General features: G+C 42.2%; 1 protein-coding gene and 1 long non-coding RNA gene across 6 annotated transcripts in view; one reads left to right on the top strand and one right to left on the bottom strand.

Moving 5' to 3' along the window:
* The first annotated feature begins 13 nt into the window (after positions 1–13).
* On the top strand, positions 14–13,571 carry LOC134153911 (uncharacterized). 4 transcript variants are annotated; one of them, XR_009961280.1, is made up of 7 exons: positions 14–292; positions 985–998; positions 1,102–1,232; positions 3,252–3,375; positions 7,995–8,100; positions 9,495–10,027; positions 12,273–13,571. It is a non-coding gene; the product is annotated as an uncharacterized LOC134153911 (long non-coding RNA). The 4 variants fall into 4 exon arrangements; XR_009961279.1 differs by lacking the exon at positions 12,273–13,571 and adding an exon at positions 5,207–5,322 and having other exon boundaries at positions 9,495–10,551; XR_009961281.1 differs by lacking the exon at positions 9,495–10,027 and having other exon boundaries at positions 12,273–13,567.
* Positions 7,635–20,193, bottom strand: part of DCAF12 (DDB1 and CUL4 associated factor 12) — a 32,224-nt gene continuing 19,665 nt past the window's right edge. Inside the window, exons 8-10 of one of the 2 annotated variants that reach the window (XR_009961277.1) lie at positions 18,995–19,179; positions 17,739–18,189; positions 7,635–8,578 (exon numbers count right to left, since the gene is read on the bottom strand). Coding sequence is in view for 1 of the 2 variants with exons in the window: in XM_062600479.1 (XP_062456463.1) it covers positions 18,031–18,189; positions 18,995–19,179 (344 nt within the window). In the remaining variant the exon portion in view is untranslated. Of the gene's footprint in view, positions 18,190–18,994; positions 19,180–20,193 lie in introns of both variants that reach the window. The other variant, XM_062600479.1, reaches the window with a different exon arrangement.

The raw sequence follows: 20,193 nt of genomic DNA, 5'->3' as shown, positions 1-20,193 counted from the left end.
GGCCGTGGAGGGGCGGCCCGGGAGGCGGTGGCCGCGGCCGGCCGGGCCCGGCCCGGCCCTCCAGATCCCCGCCCGGTCGCTCCCGGTCTCGCCGAGGCGGCGGTTCGCGCGGAGGGCGCCGGTTTGGCTCGGTAGAGCTCCGCGGCCCCCTCTGGAGGTGTCACCGCAGGCCTGCGGCTGTCCCAGGCGCCCTGCGGGTTGGAGGACCCAAAGGCTTCTCTGTGTGCTCTCCTCGCCATCCCCCAGCACAGTGCCTGCGCGGCCAGGGAATTAGAAACAACTGCGTGCTTAGGTTTTTTTTTTGTTTGTTTGTTTTTTGTTTTTGGTTTTTTTTTTTTTTGGGGGGGGGGGGATATCATGCTCTTTCGGCAAGTTGGATGGTGGGAGGCATCCTGTTGTTGGGAGGAGTCCCAGACGGCACCAGGCCAAAGGATAGCTGCAGTGCAGAAGGACCAGGGGAAGGAGAGGATGCTGGAGACTAATGGAGAGCAGCATGGGGGGAATGCTGCAGGGGCATGTCTGGACTGCTCCGTGCAGTTCCTGGCAGTGCCCCCAAGCACAAATGGCAACGTAACTTGAATGATGACAGGGCAGATGATGAGGAAAAGGGTAGCTTGGCCTCTAGGGAGGGGAGGTTCAGGCTGCAATCCAGGAAGAAAATAGAACCTTTTCCTTTCTGCTTTCATCCGTCTGTGTGTCTTTCCCCTTGAGCCCTGCACAACAACTGTCTTGTTGCCCAAAATGTAGCAGATGTACCCTTGTGGCATTCCTTCTTTGAAAGGCCTGGCATATTAAAGGTGCAGAGGAGGTTACCTTAGCCTATGTGGAGATTTGTCTCTGCTGAGCACGCGCAGTTGGTAAAAGCACTTGAGGCATGAGATGTGTTTATCTCTGGAAGTGCCAGGGAATGAATGTCTTCTAGTTTTTGTCCCTTTCTGAAGTCGTTTCCATTACTGCTGTTTGTTCATCCTCTTCCGCTCGAAGACCAAGCTGTCCAGGTGAGTAGAGAAGAGCATCAAATCTCAATGTTGTTTGTGCTTCTGATTTCACTGCTTAGCCAGATTAACTAGATAGATTTAAATGACTTGCTTGGTCATTTAGTCCCTAGATGGGAAGGAGCCATGACAGTTCCCACCATTTGGAAGCAGCAAGACCTCCCAATCCCCATCTTCTCCCAATAAAACAGAGGGGCCTTTAGAGAGAAGTTGAACTTCAGCGCAGACAACATACAGGTAGTACTGATTTTCTTGAGGCAACTGCTGATATTTTGCTTTATTACTGTTAAGGAGAGAGAGTTAATTACAGCTCTAAACAAAGTTTCACGAGCTTTGTGACAAACATGTCTGTGGCTCCATAATCTGTGCAGATTTAATCAGCAGTATTAGCATTCTTTCATCATGACTTGGCAATTCTGTGCTAATCAAGATGGATACTTGATGTGCAGCAACACAACAACAAAGGCTGAGAGCTCTTGGGATGCTATAGTCAGATGGTGTGGTGCTGGCTGGAGGATGTCGCTGAATATCGCACAGAATCCAGCCTAGGAGCATTTGGAATAAGAGAAAATTAAGGAGGATATCAGGACACAAACAGTGTGGACTTCTCTCTGCTGTATGTGGATTAAATACAAATGGGAAAGTGGTGTACTTTAGCTCTCCTCTGAAAGCTTTAATAGTAAAGACATGAAATAATGGAGGCTCAGGGACAGGGATTCTCACCCTCGCTCTGGATGTCCATTACATTAGGGTTGGAAAGAAGACCCTGAACTCAGCAGAGCAAAGGTTTGATTAAGCCTGACAGGCAAATCCTACCAACTTAGCTACTTAACCTACCCACCTCTGCCTATGTCAGAACTTTATAAGTCATTACAAGGATCTGCAACCTTTGGAGTTTTCTAGCTGTTAAAAATTATTCCAGTGGAGGAACAAATCCCACTGGGCTGTATTTTTAAGCTTTCAGGAGTGCTTTTTTTTTTTTTTTTTGTCACCTATTGCAGATTTCTTAAATACCCTGCAGTCTGCATACTACAGGCTGAAAACCACCATTGTGGTGGGCTGGCAATCTGCTTGTCAGTCAAATTTACTTGTGTGTGTGTGTGTGTTAAGTACTTGTGTTAAGAACACCTCCGTGTTCCAGAAGTCTGCGCTACTTCTGTGTTACAGACGACAATAAATGAGAGCCATTTATTCCTCACAGGCTTGGATAGTAGTGACTGATCGTCCCTCCTCTTGTTAACGCTCACTTCTACTTCCAATGCTGCCTACCCTTGCCTCTCAGACTGTCCGGACAAGGAAGTTCTGAGCAGTTTTTCTCAATTTAGTCTGAAGTTGCATTTTCTTTGTGTTTTTTTTCCTGAACTGTATCACTTGATCTAATAAGGATATTACTCTTCTCTACAAAGTGTTCTTATACCTTTAACCGATCACACCTTTGTCAACAGCCCTGTCTTTCTCCAAAAATGTACTCTAATAGCCCCAGAAAGCTAACATAACCCAGTCATTCTCACAAACTCTATAAAGGAGATGTTCCATGCTAAAGAACCAAACTTGACTCTAAGGTTTTAGCTGAGTTTACAGGGAATTAGGAATTCTGTCTTAGGTATAGTAGAGCCAACTGAAAATCTTGGATGCAGAAGAGAATTGTGTCAAGAGATGTTACACCATTGGTGTACCAGGAGTTCTGCTGCATTAAGACTTGGGATGATGCTCCTAAGAATTCAGTCTAGAAATAGGTTTTAATGCATTTGTGTTAATACCCACGCAGAAGCAAGGTTTCATCAACGTTTGTGGTTGAAAGGGTTACCATTTTCAGTTATGGAAGCAAGCCTTTCTAATACAGCTGCTATGCACTGATTTGCAACATTAGTGGTAGAAAAGGTAAAGATACCATTGTGTCTGGCCTTCCTATAGCCTAAGCCATTAAAGTTCCTAACAACCAAGGGCTGCATTAGTCTCTTGTGTCTAAGTATCATCCTGGGAATTCATGCTCGATTGCTTGTTCACTATAACCCTTAAATCCTTTCAGAATTGGTGCATTCCTGCTGGCAGACCATATTCTGTAGGTGCAGCCCGCAACCCTTGCTCCAAATTTTCTAACCTTGTAATTTGGCTATATTAAAAAGATGATGCATTTTCATGTGACCAGATTCTGAAATTACTCTGTAAAACTGCCTTATCCTCCTTGTTATTTTCCATTCCTCCAAACTTTCCTGTGAAAGACTTTATCCGCAGTGACTTTCTACTTATTTCCAGATTTCTGAAGAGACTGTTTAACACATCTGAGCCTGGTATTGATCTTGCAGAACCTCATTAGAAACACCTGTTTCAGGGAGGATGTTGGCAGTTCTTAATCCGTGCAGTGTGTGCTCTGCTAATGGTGAGTGCTGCCTTTGTTCCATCATACTCCCAGATTTAATTGCGTGACATGCTCACTGTTATCTTTATCAGCCAAACAATCTCTAAAAATTAAACAGACTTTGTTGAACAAGACTTGTTTTCTACACAGTCATGTTGCCAAGCATTAACTGTATACATAGCCTTGAATTCTTTATTAATCAAATCCTGTATCAGTTTTCCATTATTTTGCCTACCTCTTACATCAAGGAAAGTAGTCTGTAGGTATCTGGTGTGCCCTGCTCAAACAATGGCACACTTCCAACCTCCTATAATTTTCCAAGATTAAAATTATCCCCATCAAGACAGAAGTTTCCTTGGTCAGGTCTTAAAGTAATCTTGGGTGCAAATACACTAGGCTCAGTGATTAAAAAAAAAAAAAAAAAGCATTTTCTGACTGTTAAATGTTACTTAGTATTAGTCAGACCATCAGTTAATAACCAACTATTTCTTCTCTTCTACTGACACTAGCATAGTATCCTGCTTCTTCTCAATGGAACAAATATTTTTGGAATACTTCTACTTTTATAATCATCTGTTAGTACTTTTAAAGTCATCTACTAATGGACCAATATGATTGCTGGAAATTGTTCTTTAAGAGCTTTAAAGTTCTTGCAAGTAAAATGTCCTTTTGCTGATACAGCTTATAAAAGTTCTTCTAGCTGGCTAACGTAGAAGAATTTGCTTTATCTCTGTCTCTTTTATTTTAGTTACAGGCCACTCATAATTTATCTCTGTGCAATGTATCCAGGTTTCAGATCAATCATGCAGGCACACACAGGTTGTTTTCATGCGGAGCTAGGGCACTCTGGGATGGATGATTAGCTCAGCTCCACAAGTGCAAAGCTATTTCAGTTACTTGGCTGCATCAACATGAGCCAGGCCATTGCTGAGCTGACGTGAAGCTTTATTGACCTAATATTGTGCCCTGTTAGAGACTTTTAAGCATCTTTGCCTCATGCTCTACAGAGCTTCTCTCAGTGCTCACAGAGCATCTGCCTTTATCAGCTGTGTTCTAATGTGCCTAGTGGAATCTCCACTCTCCCTTAATCCAGATAACGGAGGTGCACCTGTAATTCATAGGTAATAAACTAGTAGTGTTGTAAAGAGGAAGCTAGGTGCTCCAGTATTTGCCATTTTCCCCAAAACTTCAGCTAAGGATAAATAACAGCCATTCTTATCCTGTAATGTATTTTAGAGAATGTCTGGAATTGAATGTCCAAGGATATTTGCCAACTATACTTAAATGTCAATCACCTGCTATAAATTATAAAAGAACCATTTGTAGATGCAGCAACAGGCAGTGGCAGGAACAAAGCAGTTAGCTTGAAATACAGACTGGTCAACCTCACCTTAGTCCCTAAAAGACGATGAAGCAAATAATCCTCACGTTAAGCAAAGAGTTCAGCAGCCCAGGGTACAGAATTAAAACCTTTTTCCAAAATCAAATGTGCTCCAAGCACAACATGCAGCAGCACCAAGGTGACAGTGAAAATAAATCTTTTGGAGTTGAAGCATAATCATACAGGTAAAAAGTTAAAGCTGTGTTCCTGTGGTTAGCAAGAAAGAGATGCTCCTGGAAGGACACATAACAAGTTGTCATTACCCTAGAATTTCTTTCCTGGGGCGGGGGGGGAGTCCATAGCAAATGGCTTTATGAGAGAACAGGATCAGAAGCAGTTATAGCTTAATAGCGCGTTACTGGTATCCTTGCTGGTCCAGCTGCTGCAAGGTGTCCAGCATCTCTCAGCAACAGGAAGCACACTGCCACCACAGCTGAAGAGATGGATCATGTTTTCACATCTTTGCTACAGAAAGTCCCAGTAACCATCCATCATGTTGACCTTTTTGACTGCACGTCTGCACCTAAGGCCTGTGGCTCATCTCTTACCTCTCCCAGCTTGTGGTGCACCTTAATAAAGAGGGGCAGGTAAGAACCTGTGAGCAGGACAGTGCTTTGGAGCAGCTAATCAGTAGCTTCCGAGTGACATCTTGGCAGCATGGTCCCTTGAGCTATGCAGGGGACTAAACCCATCCTGACATTTTTTCTTCCAGATAAGGAGGTTGGGGTGAACTGAGGAGGCTGGGAGACAAGGCACTGAGGTGCTTGTTTTCTGTTCACTGTGAACTTGCTCACTTTCAGTCTCTAACAGAAACGGGCTGCCCATGCTCTAGGAACACTCAGGCAGCATGTTTGACATCTCCTCATTTGTGTATTCATTTACTGTGAGCATCACCTTGAAAACCCCTTTACTAGGGAAGCCTATTTTAGTCTTTCATTCAGAAGGAGATGGGATGAGTACAGCTATGGTTAGGAAGAGCTGAACAGTACCAGTATGAAGCTATTCCCACAGGGCTGCTGGGATTTGGCTTCCTTGTTCTGCAGCAGCGGTGCCACCAACTGGCAAGAGCTGAGATCCCAAGTTGTAAAGGTCAGAAACAAAATACACTCAAGCAGGAAAGTGATGACAGCCAAGCAAACATGCAATAGCTGGGCTGGGAGTTCGAGACAAGCAGGAGATTGAGTGTTGAAAGGGAGGGATAATGTGCACTGCCACAGTGTTTGTACTGTACAGTAAAAGCACAATCAATAGCAGCCTAGACCTGGTACAGGCTCTAGGCCAAGGAATGCAATCCATCTCTCAGGTCTACAGCCAGAAATGAGGATGGCCACATGCACGCATGCCAAGCGTAGACTGTGAGAAAGTGCTGAGGGAACTGGGACTAAGTCTAAGAAGTGAAGACCATGGCCATTGAACAATTTTTAAAAATGTCTCTAATACAAAGGGATGAGCTGCAGCATGGAAAGGAACAAACTGTGCTCTGTCTACACAGTGAATGGAAAAACAAGGGGACCTGCAGGCCAGATGGATGGGATGAAATAAGTGAACGCCAGAATCAACCACTGAGAGAGGAATTGGAGTCTTCATTGCTGAGACATACTTCTAGGACCAGCAGAATGAGTACTGACTGTCTTAGGACTTCCTGAGGTCTTCAACATTCATCCTCCTCTCTTTCATAAGGTCTAGGGATAGAAACAAAGCATCAACCTGGCAGGAACGCTCAGGCTTTGGGCCAGGTTCTGCATTAAGCAGGCACAGCAATTGTCCAGAGAGGAAACGTGATCATCTAGAAACAAAACACAGCCCACAGGCAGTTCACCTGCAGCTTTCATACTAAGATAGTGGCTGAAATCCATCTGAATTCATAGCTATAACACAAGACAAGCCAGGAGCTGTAGGTTGTACTAGTACGAACATTTTTTCAGTCCTATCTTACCACGTGACTATCTCAGGGCTATGGAAATTTTTCTGCATCTCTGAGATCTCAAAATTTACTGCAAGGCTCAGTAGGATAGCAGCATTCACATGCTTTTGGTACTCTACTCATCCCTTTGTTTCTTCAGGCATCAGCAAGCTTTAGTAACAGTGCCAGGGAGCTGAGCTAGTGCAGCTGGAGAAATAGTTTCTCCCAGCTTGTGTGCAAAGCTGCAGTTTGTCCAACAAAAAGCCACTGTGGAAACTAATTTCAGGTTGAGGTCACATGCAAAATAAATGGTGGTGTAGGAGCTGCTCTTAGGCACGTGGCTTTATGCTTAGGTAGTCTTTCTGAGAGCATTCCTCCTCTCCCCAACACCACTGTCCCAATTCCAGCCAGGGGAAAAGAGGCAGTGAAATAGGCCAGCTGGACTGAAATCCCCACTTCTCCTGTGCAACGGGGAGACAGTGGCAGATCTAGTGCTACAGATGCACAGTTCTGGTGCAAGAGATCTCTCTTAAATCCTTAGCTCTATATTTACATTCTGTACTGACTAACACCTCTTGGGTATTTCTTTCTTATGAAGATAAAGGGGCCAAAAAGAAACTATTACCTTAGCAGTAATGATACACCAGAACAAAAGAATAGGAAGGGGATGCTTTGAGATCCTTACCAAAAACATCTGGAAGAGCACAACAGTCCCAACCATGCCATTAGATACATTTCCTATGGAGTAGGGAGTGTTATGCAGCTGTACATTGAACAGGACTGATGTTTTAGTGAACAAAAAATAGGTACAAGCTAAGAACCTGCTCTTGGGATATCAATCCAATCACTGATGAAGAAAAAAAAATTTTCCTTTGAAAGAGTCATGTAAGCACAAAGGCCAAACTATTGGAGAAACCCTAGGCTACTTGCTCTCAGCCTGCCCTGGATCTACTAGCAACAGAAAGATTAGCAAGTAAAAAAACCCATCAACCAACACACTATACAAATACATTTTATTTAGAGATACCCATAGTAAGATGCACAAATACTTTTTGTTCACCAATTTTCAGATCACACAACTTCAAGTAGTGGAAAAACAAACTGCAGTTAATTACAATTATTCTATATAACAGGGCAGTAGTAAAAGATCCATTTGTCAGACTACAGCATGATTAACAATACTCAAGTGAGAATGTACAAGATCTAGGTATTTAAAAAGTGCATGGGTCATTGCCACACACACTAACATGCTTTTTCAAAGAGCAACATCTTTCTGGCATGTGAACACAGTAACCCGGTTAATGCAAGATGGAAAATTAGGCTCTTAATTTGATCTGGAAATGTATCTATTAACAGGTTCACCCCAGACAGCAGTTTTTTGTGACAGACACATGGATATCAATCTGTAAAATCACTGATACATTGCCCATGTAGTTGAGGAACACGCAGATGACCCAACATGGTAAGTTCCAGCCTACACCTTCACAGCTCTTCTACCACAGTTGTCTTCAGAAGAGTTCAAAGTACTTGTTTGCATTTAGCAAGCTGACAGAAGAGCTGTAATCAGAGATCCAAACTTTTGTACCCACATTGAGTTCTTCCATGCAAGAGAAATTCTCAGTCCTCAAATTTCAAAAACCCCATGTTCCACCTTCAAGCACATCAACTGGATCACATATTGCTGGGTTTACTTTTATATTCCCATCTAAATGGAGCGAAAGGTAGAAAATGGTGCTGATCTGACAGAGTAGCTGCATTGCTTTAAAGTTATATTTAAAGCACATGGAACCTGAACTCTTCTCTCCAGTGTGTCTCTCAAACCAAGGAAGTTCAGCAAGTTCCAGTGCTCAATGCAATCCCCTTTTCTGCCGTGAAATAGGGAGATAGTGTTGTATGATGCTTGCGAAAGACCAGCAAGGACTGTTCTGTGGATGTTAACACTTAAGAGCAAGAAACAAGAATTAAAATTAAGTCTTCAGTTGAACTCCTTGCATTGCAAACACAAAGTGAGACAGACAGACTTTTGCATTATAGTTGAGAGGCACATTTTGCATTGATCAACAAAAATCTCAGTATACATTGCAACTTTCTGTTACAAGAACACAGAGAAGCATCTAGTTAAAGCAATTTTAAAAAACCCCAAAGCTCAGTTACTCTGTTCTTTTATTTAAAAATCTTAAACTGCTCCCTTACCTATTCTACCCAGAGATACCTTTCCAATTCTGTGTATGCAGCTGCTTTTCCTCACTAAAGCTTGTTCATTTAAGAAATCCTTGCTTTTGTGCACTTTGAAAGTGGACAAACAGTTCTGATGCCCCACAGGGTGGACCCCTATACCACATTCAGGAGGAAGTTGAGAAAAAATATCAATAGCATTTTGTACATATGCAGTGAACCCCAGTATAAATAGGGGGAAAATAAGAACAACCTCATTGAAATAGCCATTAGTAGAGGAACTAACTCCTCCACAGAGCAGGAATGAGTTTGGAGCAAAGCCCTTCAGACTGAAAGGGGGATACTAGTTCAGAGAGACATCTAGAGCTGGATCAAATGAATAGGGAGCCTGTAAGCAAGGCCCCAATTCAGTAAGTTACTGCTTAAGTGGGTGCAGAAGTTTCATAAAATACAGCTTAAACATGTGTGCCTAGGCTTTTCAGAACTGGTATCTAAAGTAGTAAGTCAAAAAAGAACAGGGAACCTGCTCAAGTCCAGCGGGGTGGAGGGTGGCCAGGAGGGAGTGAGGTCAGGACAAGAGGCCGAGAATGGAGACAAAGCATTTGAACAAGAGTGACAGTGCCTGTTAGAAGTGGGTTTTTGGTTTGTTTTTTTTTGTTTGTTTGTTTGTTTTAAATCCAGACATTTTAGCAATGATGCCGCTATTGCCTGTGTTGTGAGAGCTGCCTGGAGAGCACCCAACTGAAGTAGTAAATCACAGATGGCATTTACATCCCTGCACACATTCCCAGTGCTAATTCAATAAACAGCCAGGTGGAGAGAGCTGCAGACAAGGCCCTTTCATTCCATCATGCCAGCAGGAAGCACGTGGAGGTGGCTGGTGGCAGCAGTAAAGCATAGTACTCTTAGTCAATCATGAAAACAAGAAACAACAAATGCATTGGGAACCTTGAGTGACGAGGGGGAGAGTAAGTGACTATGACCACTGAAGAAACTGGTTCTTCCCCATGCCATCTACACACCTCATCTGAAGATGGATGACCAGCGGTTTCCATTGAAGCACTTTAGAAGCAATTAATCTGCAGTCATATACGTAAGGCATGATGGAGCAAAACCTCAAGGCTTCCATTGCTCAAACATTCAAATACCAGCTCATCTCTGAACACAGCCAGCTTTTAGTATTACCACTGGCCAATTGGCCAAAGCCAATTAGAGTAAGTTTAGTCATTTAAGCATAGGGCAGAGTTTAGCTGTGATTAGTAGTACAGTTTTCTCATAACCCATCAATTTGCAAGACAAACAAAATCTGTGCGAAAAGCCTTTAAATGGGATCAAGTCAGCAAAAAGTCAGTGATGAGCCTTTTGCTTTTTGCCCTCTATATGAGTCTTCAGTTATGACCTTGAAAAAAGAGCCAAAGGTGCAATTCTCTTGCCTAGAACACCAAGGATCAACACATTAGATGCAGAAGGAGGCCACCTCCACTTCCACACCTGCTGACATCAACTATGCAATATGGAGGCAAGAGAACTGCAGCTTCACAGATTTTGCAGGAGTGAAAGTCACCATTTTTGATTCAGCCAGACAGTAACTGAAGTTTATGGTAAAAGAACAAACTGATCTTTCCACAGTGGGTCACATTTTCTTTTTATTATGACTTGGTATTTTTTGGACTAGGCAAACAGCTTTGAATTGATTTGAATTGAATTGATTATTAAAGGCAAGCTAGGGAAAGGTAAATCGGAAAGAAAAAAGTGCTGAAGATTACAAAATAAGGTGAAACCAATCTGTTCTACTCTGAAAAGTGACTGCATATAAAGAGGGTACTTGACTGAATTTTATGAAACACCAAAGTTAGCAGAAACTTAACCTGAACTTGAGGTTAAATCTGTGCTGGGGTACAGAGAAAAGACAGAACAGGAAATACACATATACTAAAGCTCCTTGACTGATGATTAATATCAGTACATCAACTGTATTGATTCTAAGACAAAAGTATCCTCATAGATCAGAAGAATTCTGTACCTAACCTATGTGTATGCATACCCAGTTAAGGCCACAATTGAGGAAGCGTTCCTGTTTCTATGCTCTCATGATCAGATTAAGCTTAGAACTAGGAAGGGATATCCTGTAGCAATTGCACCATCCTCTGCTAACAGCAAAAGAGGCAGCAACCTGGCCCAAATTCCAGATCTCAGTTTGAGTTTGCAAGAACAAAGCCGTCTCAGAAACAAAGCCTAAAGTGAAGCCTTTGTCTTCAAAAAAAGTCACTTTTCAGAGAGGAAAAACAATTTACAAAATAATGCTGAACACGAGCTGTACATACAGACAGGTTAGTTTTGTGTACTATCTGCAATTTTCCACAGCTTCATTTACAAACTGCATCAACAATTTCAAACAGTTTTGCCTTACATTTAAAAACGTGCACTACATTTGAAGACAGCTGCTACTACTTTACTTGACAGCTTCTATGATAGTTCAGGATCCAGTGCTGTCTCTGACACAGCTCGTGACAGAAATAGAAAGCTGAGAAAGGCTGTTAGAGGGGTGGAATTGCCAGAGCTGTTAAGAAATATCAGACCTTGGATTCAGAACAAAAGCCAGCAAGTGTCAGCAAGTCCTGAATTTTTTTTCCAAGGCTTTGGATCTTTAAATATACTTGGAAAAACAAAACAAAACAAAAAAAAAAAAAAACAACAGTTCACTGTAGGACATCCTACCATCAGGCAGGAAGTTGTGATCACCACATTTTAAAATGCCTTGCGTAGTTTGTGCATCATATACAAGTACATCATAGGCAATGGGGAAGATCCAGCATTTGTGTACACGTTAACACACAGGCAAGCACTGATAGATGTCACAGGTAAGACTGATCCCCAAGACAAACCAGTGCATTTGATTTGTGTCTATACCACATCCTAAAGCAAATGAATCACGAGTAACAGTACAAACCTGTTGCAACTTCAACACGTATATCTTAGAAAAAGATGATGCATGTACCCAGCCCTAAGACAGTGACGTGTTTGTGAGATAACTTTACAAAGATCAAGGTACCATAAGAGAAAGGCACATTAACCTCTGGTTGGTCCATTTTGTTATTATTTGGATGAGTCATAGTGATTTATATACCCTGAGACTGTGGGAGGCCTTGAAAGGGAAAGGAAACCAAATGAGTGGGCAAATAAAAAGTACAAGTTTAATGAGATGTAAGATTCAGCACCTGAATTTTCCCTATTAGTAAGGGAATCTAAAAAAACAGTTCCCAAGAAAACAAAGCATTGACTCCACGATTTCTGTTCAAGGGGGAGGGAGATCAAAAAAAATATATATATTTAGGGCTGTAAAGACATACCACACTGCTTCAAGTGTATTATACATCCTTCTTTTGGTTTTAATTCAATAATTGGATGACCAGAAATTGTATATAATCAAGTGTTTTACTTTTTTTTTTTTTTCCAAAGGGAGAAGGTGTCCAGAAGTGATTAGGCAGCCCAGACTTTCCCAACTCCATCAACCCTAGCACTCTGTTTTAGCTCTGTGCACTTCCTTAGACCAGACCAGTCCCAGCACAATACTAGAGGGAGAAGCTGTTAGAAAATGGCACTCCATTTTTTAACTGGGAAGATTCCTTTCCATCAACAGCATTCTTTTAATTAACTAAGTACCAGACAGTTTTGATGAAGAAACTCAGTATTGCAAGCAAAGAGGAGGATGCTTCCTAATTTAAATCCTTGGAAATTACACATGGGAATATGAGAATGAAAGGAGTATCTACTTGGTCTCTCTGAAAACACATTTCAGATTCAGCCCTTTTACAAAGTATCTCCTGAGCAATGATGAAGCATCCTGCTCTGCATTAACTCCTCAGGTGTCCAAAGAGGAATAGCAAATCCTTTTATTGGGCCTTTATCTCTTCCCTTGTACCCTCTTGTCTATCCTTCCCACTGAAGTGACCACTCGCAAAGCCAAGGGAGACCGCACACAGGAGAATCGTTCAAATGAGATGTAGCTGTATTCTCCTTCCCATTCCCCCTCCTCTAGGGCCTGGGCAAATTCTTAGTGTCTGTCCTTCAGAGACTTAAGCTATGGAAGACTGCGACACTCAGACAATTGCACTTTGAGTTGTGGTCACACCATGGGCTGTAACTGCAGGATGGCCAACAGGGCATATAGGTGTGTTTTCACTTGGCTTGAAACTAGAGTTTGCGTATGGCCACTGGAGTAGCCCAGGGTTCAGCATGGGCTAGGCAGAGTATCAACTCTGGTCTGCATTTCACACAGCTCTTCAGCAGCCTTCCTGCACATTAGCTCTACTCAAGTTCAGTAATTTAATCACAGCAGCAATTGCAGCATAAGCTAAAAATCAAGAGCGCCTCAGACACCATGGAAAAATGGGTTTAAAGGCAAATAATGATATCAGAGTACCACAAACACATCTTCTGAGTTCCCACCTGGCTGCTGGAAGATGCTTCTTCGAGATGCAGTGACTGACAGCCGATCTGTTTTTGGTTTCTTGAAAACAAATAAAATGGGTGCTTCCACAAATGTTCTAACCAAGCCTGCTTTAATTCACATTTGGATTGTGTGAGGGACATTAATTAACAGGGTCAGCTGGCGTTTCTCAGCAGAGGGACTGAAATTAAGACAACAAACTCCACCACTTGACATAGCTGGATCATAACTTTAATCTCAGTCTCTGCAGCTACGAGCTTTGTACAAAGCAAGTGCTCAGACAACAGAAGAGTATGAAGTTTTAGAGGAAAGTAACTAACAGGAATCTCTTAATCCTTAAAATATAAAAACTGCCACAGACTTCAAATGGAGGAGGCTTCATTCCCCATAATGAAGTTCAGGGGGTCTCCCTCAGAGTCACAAATCTCACCCAGAGTGTAACCTTTGTGGACAGTCTAAATCCAGTAAGATTACTGGGCACTCCTGCAATGCGCCTTCAAATGGATCTCAGTGGAAGAACTGAAACTAGAAATCTGTTTACTCTTATTTCATGATCTATTCACCTTGGGCTAACACCAGACTGATGAGGGAACTAAACAGAAGTGGATTGCAGTTCACGCACTTCCTTGAAACAACCCCAGAAAGCACCTGCGGAGAGCAGCAGTGATTATCCTTGGCTGACATTGCTGCACAAGGGGAAAGGCCAGAGGAATTACTAGGAATAAGGTGTTTGAAAGCAGGTGTGAATAACTCTCATTGCTATGCTCAGACTAACATGGCAAAGCAGCTTTTGCTCCCTCAGGGATGTGCATCACACAACTGATAGCTACTGACGGGCTGCTACCCAGTTACTCATGAGTCATGTACTACTGAACCCATAACTAGTTACTAGCTTGATTGCTTGTGATTATGAATATTGAAAGTATAATACCCAGATATACCAAAAATACCCCCAATTAATATGATAGTCTAATGAAAAGAACTGAGCGGTAAAATTAACTGCTTGTTACACTCAACTGCAGCACCTAAGATCCCACATTACTGAAACATCAAATAGCAAAAAAAAAAAAAAAGTCCGACTGTCTTCTGCTGCGATTAAAGGTTTCCCTCTCCCTTCAATCTCGTCAGTCAGCTAACATACAGAATGGCAACTGCCCAGTTCTAGCTTTACCCAGCCTCAGAAGTCTACCTCTGGTTTAAAACAAAGCTAACTGAAGGTCTCAAACATGGCTTGTCAAAATGCCAGCAGGCCCATTTCTGTCTGACAGAGGTCACCCCTGCCAAGTACAATATTGCTGCAATAAAAACTGGGATAATCTGGGAGGGAAGAAGCACAACAAATAGATCATTCAAGGAGGGCAGGAAAGACTGAGGGAGAGAAATTATTAAGAAATACTGTAAAAGTTAAAACGGTCTGAAAACTCAGACTCCACTGGGTCTCAGCACAGCAAGCTGTTTAAGCTACTGAAGTGTAGCAAGACAATATCCACCCATCACAGGGGCATAACTGCCATTTGAATGATGAGGAATGCCCACCTACTCACCTCCACGCTGAGCCCAGACTCCTGGCTGTACCAGCTCTCCCGTACTTCATTTGGAAACCTTTGCCTTTCTCACCATGACCCTGGATGTCAGTTCTGACACCTACATCAGTAGGGTAACACAGCTGCACCAAGTGAGAAAGTCTGGGTTCTTCTTGTTTCACCTATAACCTGCTCTTGGATAGCTGCTCTTGCATTTCCTTTCTCTGCCTCAGTTTCTACCAGTGAACGGATTGAATATGACATGCCTGAAGGGCTCACATGTCTACCTTAAAAGGACACCCAAACACAAAGTACTCGGAAAGGCAACATCTGTATTGTTACAAGCATTTAAAAACCACTGAAACAGACTGAAGTTCTCTGCCTCAAATTCATTTGCAAGCTTGACAGCGCTATCTAGTTTGCTTCTAGTTTTTACGGGCTTTTCTACAATGCAACAATGATGGCTCCCTCCATGTGAGAAGTTACTGGGAGGACAGGAAGGGAGGAAAGACACTCTGGAAAAATACACAGAAGCTTGTGAAACTCCAGAGGATTTTACAACATTCTCCAGATTATTCTGGGAATTGTCCTAAGGTTCCTAGGCAGAAAAGGGGAGGGTGGGGGAAGCAGGGAAAGGGCACTCAAGCCACCAGGCTTTAGGACCACAAATAAAAGTACCTCAGGGAGATCAGTATCACAGTCAGTGAGATGCTTTCCAGAGGTGCTGAGCTGCTCCTCTGCAGTAAACTAAAGGCTCAGCTGACTACGATGATCAGTCTCCAAATCTGGGCACCAAAGCTCAGGCCATATGAACATCCATCCCTCTTTGCCCCCTTGCCCAGACCTGAAATATCAATTTGTTAGATCAACATCAGGGCAAGGATTTCTAGACCAGGAGTTTCCTTTGACACTAACTGCCTAACTATTAACTGTTGTTTCTAAAAAACTGAAAAAGGCTCAAATGTCCACTTCCCCCCCCCCCAAAAAAAGCCCCACACTCAAATCAAGCCCAAATAAAAGAGCTGAGCAGAATGTTTCCTGCAACAGCAGTGATCTTCCACAGCAGCTGAAGGAGTAATCCCAGAAAAACACGTCCTGCCATATTTCAAAATTTGTTTCTCTGCCTATTTCCTCTCTTCAAAGCCTCCAAAATACCCAAAGCAATACATTGCCATCACAGAACAACATAAATGACACTAAAATGTTATTTAAAAATCAATGAACAACTCTAGATAAAATATAATTTGGGAGAATTCATTCACTTACTATTGTGCAATAGCCACTTTTTTCTGAGAAAACCCTGAATATCCAAGCACACAGTGCTTGAACTGGTTCAGTTTAAGCAGCCAACCCACAAGGGAAGCAGAATTACAAACTGTAGCAAATATCTTTGTCAAGCATCCATGTCAGGACTCAGTTTAAGCAAATTATAATTCTGGAACAGGTGCACATCTCTATTTCTTTACTTGCTCTGACTTCCACCCAGATGGGAGAGAAATGCATTCCTTACAGGATTTTCATCCAAGTCTCAACTTCACTACCAACTGGAAAAGCAGCCAGAGCCTCACTGCTTCGCATATCGATGGAGAACAAGAGGGCCTTTAAGGACATGGCCAGACCAGCTCCAGTAAGTCTGGCAAAAGCTGCTTAAAGGACTTGTGCTATTCTACCATGGCAGCTGTACTCCCCAGCTGTGACAGGAGAGCAGAGCATGACTCCCTGCCTTGTCTTCTTTCTCAGCTTCAGCAAACTGTCCATTTGGCATGAAAGCAGCCTAGGTATAAGCATGTTCCCTGCTTTGCCAGTGATGGTGACAGGAGGAGTGTGTTCATCCCAGCAGAGGATGGAAGCATCAGTAAGAAGCCCAAAGTTCCCAGTGCCTGCTAGAGGACCAAAAGCAGCACCCTGGAGCCCTGTGTTTTAGCTGAGTATTGGATAAGATCTGGACTCTTCCAGGAGTGCACACACCTATTCTCCTCACCCACAATCCCAGGTGAAGCTCAAGGGAGTATGAATGCAGAATGAAGGCAGGGGACTCTGAGGGAAGGCTGAATATCTCCTATGGCAAGCAGGATGACAGAAGATGCTGAACAAACACGAGCTAAATTATCTCACTACATGGCAAGCTTCTAGCCTTCACTAGAAAGTCTGTGATACACTTTTCAACCTAAGGGAAATTTTTTCTTCTTCTTCTTCAATCTGTTTGTTAGAGGTGCTGGCTAACAACTCTCCTAACAACTAACCAGAAGAGCTGAAGTGGGGTTGAGAAAGCTCTCTCAGCCTGGGACAAAGATGATCCTGGGTTTTAGAAAGACTGTGAGGAACCCATGAGCTACCACAGCAGTGAACTTGGGAGCCTTAGCTCATCTGGAAAATGGTTAGTTTTAATTCATTTATTGACAAGACAACCCATGTCCCTAGCCTCCATTTCCTCATTGCACTTCTAAGCCTTAACCCTCAGTTTTGATGTGATGTTGTCCTGCAATAGCCATGCTGCAGAACAGCCTACTCTGAAACTCCAGTTGTGCAAGATGATACCTGGGATAGGCAGAGAACAACAGAAGATCAAATTTTGCTCCTAGGACTGCTGAAAACTACTATTCAAATACAAATACACTGTTGAGATACACTTCTGCAGTTTGGGCTTGATGGGCAATATCCCTGGGGAATCCATTCCTGGGTTCCAGTGAGTACAGCTGAAATTTACTGTATTCCTCTACATATAAACAGTGTCATTAGACTTGTACTTTTAAAAAATAAGGTCAACTCAGGCCCGGGCCAGGCTCTGCAGATAAAGTAGTAGCTTATCTCTTATAAATATTTTAATATTTTTTTTAATTACAAGTAGTCCTCACTCCAGGTAATGTAACTGACAAAGTACCTGCACACACACAGCCCCTAGACTTTCACAGAAAGCCCAGGAGCAACCACTCTATAAGAAAGGAATCCTACCTCACAGCAAAGTAGGGGAGAGGGCATATGGCCAAGATAGCCTAAACGTCGGGGAAGAGTCACTTGGAGTAAATACAATAAAAAGGGATTTCAAAAACCCTTCATATAAAGGATCAAGAAGGTTAAAGCAAAAAACTGGTTCAAAAAGATGTACAAAACTGTTGGAGACCAACAGAAAACTTTGCCAAAAAATAACTTGCATTTAAATCAGAGATCAATGGCATCACACAATTTCTTTGTTAAAAAAGGAAAAGTGGAAATCTGTGTAAAGATCAGCATTTATGAAGAGTTATTAGCTCCAGAGACCAGCATAATTCCCATGAAGTCCTGATGGAAGGGGGCCTCCTGCCACAAAGAGTTTCGTTCCAGACGAGTCGTAGCAGTGGGTGTAAACAGCATTTGGGAAGAAATTAATGTCAGAAAAATAATTCCTCCAGGTTTCATCATGATTCTGTTAAAGGAAAGTTCAGATTGTTATTGTTGAAGTCCAAACAAAAATGAAAAATCTGTTTTGTCTAGATACTTAGGAAAGTATCAATCCAGATACTTTGAAAGATGCTTTCCAAAGCCTAAAAAGGGAAGTTCTCTATTAATATTCCTGGAATATACCCTGAAGCTTTAGATCAGTTTGAACTAGAATATATTAGACACTTCCTGAAGCTTTTTCTGAGCAAGTTTATGCCTCTTCTTTTTGGCCAGGATGGGGGAAAAAAATGTTACCAGGTTTTCTTAGTTTTAAAAGTTATATCATAATGATAGAAAAGAAAATGGAGATAAGTTAGACAAAGCCACTAACTGCTTTATGATAACATACAGGACTCAAGTACATGCCACACAGCACTATTTCAAGAAGCTATAATTTCTAAAACTCTACAAAATTATCTCCTTTACCTTGAGGACCATGTTAGATTAGCATCTCTTCTGAAAAATAGTGTATTTTGTATATGAGGTATTGAGAACTAGAAGTCAGATTACCTTCAGAAGTATAAAGATAATATTTAGTCCATTTATAAACCAGCCCATGGGAAAAGTAGTCTTCATGCCTTACGCTCACATTCAACACACTTGCACATAGCTTTTGAAGAAAACATTTCTGCAGAAGTTCTTACTTTTCCTCATTACAGTTATCATTAGCCACGTGATTGTTTTACTGGGACTCATTTCATACAATAGAGCCCATTACTGTAAAATGAACTGGTGCTCAAGCCCTGTAGCACTCTTACATAAAAGGACTCCTACAGCTACAAGCTACTCACCAGCCAACCTTTCCCAGTAGTCAACTTCAGAATTTCATTTCCACCTAGTTTCTGCTTCTGGCCGTAGCAGGCACGTGGAGGTTTTTCATCCAGGAACCTCTGAGCTCTGATATCATAAAACAATAAGGAACCTTGTCCTGTTCCCACTGTGATGATGTGCTCATAGAAGCTCACTGATCGAATACCTGTCGGAAAGAAAGGACGTATGGTCCAGTAAGGAAGATGCATACCCTGGCTCTGCAGCATTGCTGCTTGATGTCTAATATAAGTGAAACTACCTCTGCTATTCCCTGCAGCACATAACTTCCCCATCACTATGAAGCAGTGCAGGTAAATCCCATTTATTCCACTGAAACAGCAGGTCCAATTATTTATATGCTACCCCCCTTCTCTGAGGCCATCAGCTACACTGATGGTGCATTGTAAGAAGCTTCATTCTCAGCAGGCCCCAGCTCTGCCAGATAAGCAAAGATCACAAGTAGTTTAGGATGAAGAAAAGCTTTGCTTTACTATGAGAAGAGGCTCTAAGGGAGCACACCGTGACAGAGTACATGGCAGCACACAGTAGAAACTCATACTGGTTTCCCTCCATGAATCCACACCCCATTTAGATACCTGCCAAGCTGCGATAAATTAACATGTGAACAAAATTACTGTCCCAGCTGATATCAAGTGCATTTTCCTGATCAGCAGCAGCCAGAATAACTGCATGCAAGTATAACCATAACAATCACTACTCCTTTTCCTGCTCAGATAGGTCAAACTCCTAAATAACTTTGAAGCTACTACTACTCAAATATTCTCATGCAAGTGCACCTTACATTTTTATAGTGTGTGCATTTTTGTCCTTATCAGCACTTCCCCTAGCAATGAACACAGACCACATAGTAAGCAACACTACGTTTCAGCAGCACATGGGAAACCATAGCAAGATTCCAGTCTGAGCAAAACTTTAGTATATTCTAGCAGTTATATTATAGTCAGAGAAGTACATTTTGCTTTCATAAAACCTAAATCTGAACCCTCAACTAAACAAGGATCCCTCTAAAATAGTCTCGGAGGATTCGGTATGTATGAATTTGTGATTTGCTAAAGGTCCTTTCTTCACTATTTACAAAATATTTGTTCTGCGCATACAATCTAACAAACTGTTCTTTTAAACAGATTAAACTCCATTACTTGTATGGTTTCTGGTACAT

This window comes from Rhea pennata, chromosome Z (genome assembly GCF_028389875.1).
Source record: "Rhea pennata isolate bPtePen1 chromosome Z, bPtePen1.pri, whole genome shotgun sequence".
NCBI lineage: Eukaryota > Metazoa > Chordata > Aves > Rheiformes > Rheidae > Rhea > Rhea pennata.
Note: the sequence above shows the minus strand (reverse complement) of the source record. Positions and strands in the feature narration are given on the sequence as shown.